Source organism: Arachis stenosperma, chromosome 6, assembly GCF_014773155.1.
Source record: "Arachis stenosperma cultivar V10309 chromosome 6, arast.V10309.gnm1.PFL2, whole genome shotgun sequence".
In the NCBI taxonomy this organism is placed as follows: Eukaryota; Viridiplantae; Streptophyta; class Magnoliopsida; order Fabales; family Fabaceae; genus Arachis; species Arachis stenosperma.
The window spans coordinates 127020832-127027297 of NC_080382.1; the positions used below are offsets into that span (position 1 = coordinate 127020832).

The 6466-nt window shown below is 25.3% G+C and overlaps 1 protein-coding gene across 1 annotated transcript; it reads right to left on the reverse strand.

The window, feature by feature from the left end:
- Positions 1-480: 480 nt before the first annotated feature.
- LOC130932599 (probable WRKY transcription factor 75) lies at positions 481-4035 on the reverse strand. The gene is made up of 2 exons (XM_057861950.1): positions 3488-4035; positions 481-1008 (listed from the first exon to the last, which is right to left on the reverse strand). Exons 1-2 carry the CDS (start codon positions 3925-3927, stop codon positions 831-833), a joined length of 618 nt encoding a protein of 205 aa, XP_057717933.1. The 5' UTR covers positions 3928-4035; the 3' UTR covers positions 481-830.
- Between the last annotated feature and the right edge of the window lie 2431 nt (positions 4036-6466).

Below are 6466 nucleotides of genomic sequence, written 5' to 3' on the forward strand. Positions count from 1 at the left end.
GTTCGCCTTTTAATTATATAAGTCAATGTGCTCTTTTTTTCTTAAGTTTTTTTCCAATTAATTTTTTTTAGAAAGTTTTAAAAAGCACAACTTATATACATTTTGTTGTACTTGTAGTATTATATTTTTTTTCTTTAGGTGCAATAATGGTGTTGTAACTTGTTTTTCTCTTTGGAAAAATCTAAGATTAGTTAACATATTTTTATTGTAAAATTATTTTTTTAATCTTTTCATCACTTTTTAAACCGATAAGAGTTTTGAATTAGAAACTTAGAATTTAGTATTTAAGATACAGGATTTAAATTTTAAAATTTAGAGTTTAAGATTTAGAGTATAAAATTTAAAATGAAAGAATAATTTCCAAAAAATTAGCTATTATTGATTAAAAAAACTTATTTTTATGTTATATTTTTATCATCAATGGTATCGAAAGTATAGCTCCATTTACATTGCTTAATTAGTTATTAATATCTCCAAAAATAAAAAAGAACAAAGATTATATTGTCTAAGAAGAGTAGTTTTACATACACAAGTTTGACATAATTTTATTTCCTTTTCTATCAAAGGAAGGGCAACTAAACTAGCTAGAAGTCCCTAACTATATTGATCTAATTAACCGAAGTATATGTTCACATATGCCAGTTTAAGATCTTAGATGTTATTATATAGACGAAAATAAGAATGCTATTTTAACAACTCAAAAATTATTAGACAACTTTTATTAAAAGTAATAAAAACATATATAGTAAGAAGATACACATGTTTATCATTTTCGACAAAATTTGTCTAATAATTTGGAGTTGTTGAAATATATTGATAAAAATAAAAAATCAAAAGGGGGTGTATATTTGCATCTGACTCAAAATGTGTTCAAAGTTGTCGGTTGTCTTCTCAATTGGGTGAGTATGCACTCCTTCATAGGTGGTCACCACTACACCCTCATCTTTTGTAAGACGTTGCACTTGCTTCTTCACGTTGCACCCTTGATGTGTGCACCTATAGTAGCTCCTGCAAGTAAAAACCAACAAAACAAATATTTAATTCAAATCAATATGTACACTGAATTTCTTGCTTTCAAGATTTTAAGAGAGGTTACTAATCAACATAATTTATAAAATATCACGCATGAAATAACACATGTCTCTATCTAAATTAAAACATCATGCTTGAGTTGGTTTTTTTCTGTTAGAGATATAATTATTTATGTGTTTTTTTCTATTGGTTTAAACTTTTAAAAGAAATAATTTTATGGTTAAAAGAAATTGAGTTAAGAGAAATAATTTCTGTTAAAAGAAATAATAGTATCAAAATTTCTATAGCAAGAAAATCGAGTTAGATCATTGTTATCTCTAAAATCAGAAAAAAAAACATAAAATAAATAAAATAAAAAAAGAGAGCCCATGTCAAGAAATTCAAAAAAATTTTTTGCTTCAATAACGTATTAAAAATATAATTATTTATGTATTTTTTACTATCAACTTAATCTTTTAGGAGGAATTTAATCTTTTAGGAGGAGTGGTTTAATGATATTTTGTAAATCTTTTTGTTAACGACCGATTTTTAACTTTTCGTTAATGTCCCTCTGTTAATTATTGTCTATTATAAGATCACTTGTTACTTTCTTACTGTGTCACATTAATAGAAAACTGCCGCTTAAACTGTTTGCAGCATCTAATTTTATAGCGATTGATTAACCATTACAGATTGTTTAGTAACGGTTTAAAACCGTTGCTAATCGCCTGCTTTGGTTTAGTGTAAATTGAACTGTTGAATCTTTTAATAAGTAAATTGATTGGTGTATAACATTTTAAAAACTAATTTGAATATAATCAAATATCAACCATTAAACTTGAATAAAGAAGAAAGAAAGAAAGAAAAAGAAGAAGAAAGAAAGAAAAAGAAAAAGAAAGGAAAAAAAATATGTATCGAGTAGACAAAGCTAAGAGAAGTAATTTTTTCTATGAAGAAATAAGAATTTCTATTATTTAATTTATGTTAAGTGATTTAGTTACTCCCTTATAATTAAATATCAGCGTAAAAAACTTTTCAGACTATCTACACGCATAGCATGATATGATGGTTAATATCACAGCGTACTTACAATGAAGAAGAATGACAATTATTATTTATAACTATGGTTATTTCTCTTGCAATCTTAGCTTGCATATATCTATGCTTAAACGTAGGCAAATTAAGTTACAGTCATGATTGAAAAAGAAAAAGCAATGAGAAAACCCAGTTTTGTAAGCATGATGGAAGGAAAATGTTGATGTGCCACCAAATCAAATCATCATCCCTTTGTAGGTAAAAATTTTACGTTATTATTTAATTGGAATGATAATTATAAATAATTTTTTTAAATAATAAATTTAAAAATTATTTATTTCAAAAACAATAATTATTGAATTAGAAATATGTATAAACTCTTTTATATATATCAATAATGGCATATGAAAATAATCTTTTTTGATTGATTGATTTGTTGATGATCATTGCTATTATCCACAGCATATATTACTTATATAATTTCTTCCAGTATAGATTGATTGGATTATTATTATTATTAAATCACCATATATATGGAACCCCTTCAATAGGGTTTATGATCACAGAATATAGCTATGTAAATTATAAAATAATAAGATTACATACACTAAGTTGCGTACACGCAGATATGCATATATATATACGCATGCTTCATTTCTCTTTCAGTTAATAACAAGTCGCAGCATACATATACAAGCATAAGAACATGAAGACAAACCGATATATATGCATATATATATAGAGAAAACTCAAGAACTAACACTAAGGCCCAGCTAACAATAATAATAATAATAAGAGAACAATTTGAAAGATCAAATAAACTAATTGCTGCTGTATATATTGTATTATTGTGTATATACTTTTATCTTATTAGGCGTAACTAAAATATTATTTAAAGTTATTTTAATTAGTATATTATTTTAAAGATGAGTATTAGTAGACTAACAAATTTTGTGATTTGTAGTAATTAATTAATTATTATTAATATTTTTAAGATATAAGATTATTCACTTTTTTTATTGATCAAGTACTAGCTAAATTTTAATAAAAATACGTATTGCCTCGTAGACTTTCTCAAAAATATTTATCTCATTTAACTTAACCTTCGTAATTCAATACCCAATCATCTATAATTAAAAAAGACAAAATAAAAAATTTAGACTATTTTGTTCAATTTTTTATTGTGTTAAAAATACTTTTTCTAAAAATTAATTACCAGTGAGTTCAACAATCAACTGTAAAGGAAAATAATTGAAGAAAAGAACTTAAAAACAAGAAAATTTTTTTTTTTCCAAAAATTGGCTGTTGTTGAAAGTGATGAAGAATTGAATAAGAGCGTGAGGTGTTAGCACAACACAAGTTAAGCACGTATCATATAAATAATAGTCAAACATAGCAGGCGCTGAAGAACCCCAAAAAAAAAAGAGAGAAATATAGATACCTTGGGAATTTGTTGTTTTTAACAGCCTTTTGGCCATATTTCCTCCATCGATAACCATCATCAAGAATATCAACTTGGCTCCTGGTTTGAAACGCGTATCTTGGTTTTCTAATTTTCTTCTCTCCTTTCTTCTTGTTGGATGATGATGAAGAACCACCCCCTAACTGATGATGATCACTCACATTAATCCTCTCTTCTTCTTCTTCTTCTTGTTGATCTTCTTCTGATCTCTTCAGCTGCTGCTCATGAAACTTCAAATCCAGAAATGCACTATTATTGGAGCTTTGACCGTTATTATTATTATTATTATTCAAACCAGTAATGAAACCATGCTGCTGATTACTATTGTCGTTATTATTGTTAGAAATTGAAATCTGGTACGAGGAAGTAGAAGAAGAAGAAGGAGGACATGGGAACAACATGGAATAATTATTATCCATTGAATCCAATTTCAGTGAAGAAAATATATAAAGGAAGGAAGTAGAAAGAAGTAATTATGAAAGAAGAAATGAATAGATTCAGCGAATGTGAAGAAAAGGAGAGAGAAAAAGAAAATCCAACGGGACAGGCTTTATATAACAATAGTACCTGTGGACTATGGTGCTGTCTGGATAGTGTCGTAAACGGCACGAAAATAAAATCTGTTCCTGCCCCAAAACTAATAGGTGAATGCTATGGTGCCTTTGACATTGTGCCTAACTTACTAAAAAAGACAAATATATAATATTTAATAAATTTTAAATATTTTATTTTTTACTTTAAACATTTTATTTTTTATCTTTAAAAATAAGTTAGGCAATTTAGGCACCATAATAAAAGGCACCATAGAACTCACCAAACTAATATTACACTAATAATACATTCAAATTAAATTCATTATTTTAAATCTCATTTTTTATATATCATCATTTATCCAAATAATCATTAATCAAGTATGGTACTTTCATAATTTAAATATTTTTAGTTCTCAATTATTTAAATAGTTAATTGTTCAAATAATTTTTATAAATATTGATTTGTTAATGTACCAGGACTATTTGAACCAAAAACGATTTAGATGGTCACTTAAATGGTTGATATTAATTAAGAATTTTTAAATGTTGGAGAGACGTTTGTTTTTTGGATAAATAGTTAGAGATCGAAACTGATATTTATTATATATATATAATTGTTATTGTTATTATTATTGAACAGATATTGTTATTTTTATTTTGATAATATTGTTTTTTAATAATTTTATACAATATATTATGTAAAAAAAATTATGTATAATTATGTGTGAAGTAATATTATAAAAAATATAAAAAAATATTATTTATACACTAAAATTAACTATCAAAATTAGTTATTACGTGTTCGTCTATAAATATATATTATTTAATTTATTTTTAATATATATTTTATATTAATAATTAATTTTTATGTACATACACCTATCATAATTAGTTTGAATTTGATATTGATAGACTTATTAAAGAGTCTAATTTTTTTAATATAATAAAGATAAGAGAAAATTTAGAGAGTCAGCACTTTTATTATAAATTGGTTAGCACTTAATTAGTAAAAGGAAAGTAAATAATCTCACACTATTAAAAACATCAATGATGACTAATTGATGACTACAAATTATAAAACTTATTGCTCCCTAACTGTTAATATTGCAAGTGTGAGGAGTGTATGAAGTTAGTCTCACATAAAAAAAAAGTAAGGAAGAGTGAGAAGTTTATAAGATGAAAGACTCATTAACTTACTATCTTAAGGTTTTGAGTTAGATGTGGTGTCTTCTCATCTTATGTTATCTCACTTGATTTCTTCTCAAAATCTCTCTGGTGCTTGAGAGCTCCCCACGGCAGCCCAATAAGTAGCATCAGAGTCGATGGTTAATCGGTCTGATGATTTTAAGGAGTATTCAAGATGAAACATCGAAAATCTTCCCGACAAAGATAGTCTGTGAAATTAGTCCCACATCAAAGAAAACAAAGAAGAATGAGAAATTTATAAGATAAGAGACTCATTAATTTACTACCTTAAAGTTGATTCTTTCCCAACTTTTTTTTTAGTGAGAACTCTCCACGGCAGTCCAACACTAACACTCCTCACAAAATATATAAAATAATAAAATAAGAAAAAGATTAGTCTAAAAAGATTTATTTTTATCAGATATTAGTTTAGTAGTGAGTTTTCATTTTTATTTTTACTTCCCTACCTTTTTTGAGGAAATTTGAACTTTCAAGTTCAAGCATGTCTCTAAATTGAACAAATGTTTAAACAGAACACTTACAAATCATTTATTAAAAGAATAAGCTTAATTAGGAATTAACTTTTGGCAATCAATTTCAAATATTTTTAAAATTTTTATTATTATATTTATAATTTTTTTTACTTTCTTTTTATTTTTATCAACACTTTAATATCACAATTTCATTTTTTATTATCGGTTTTTGATGACTCTTTGGTGACCACTGCGGCTGACTATTTTAAATCTAAACTCTAGTTAAATTCTAAATTCTAAATTCTAAACAATAAATCTTAAATACCATAAAATCTAAATTTTAAATACTAAATTTCACATATTAAATCTTAAATCCTAAACGTTTTAACGATTAAAGATTATAAATGTAATTTTGAAATAAACAATTGACTTATATTGATTAATCTGAAAAAATAACTCTGTATGTTTTGTGAAAGAATGCTCATATTTAAGAGAAGACTCAAATATATATCTCTGCGAAGTACGAACAAATTAAAACAGCTTCAGTGCAAATTCACATATCATTATTCTCAAATAGAATTAATAGTCTAAAAACCTTTAAATAATTTAACATACTAATTAAATTATTATTTAACGATTTTTAACTATAAACTTTGCACAAAAATAATTATATATAAATTATTACCAAATTAAGATACTTACATACAAAAACAAAAACATTTAACAATTAAACACATTAATATTTTGGTGAGTGTAAAACTTTGCGT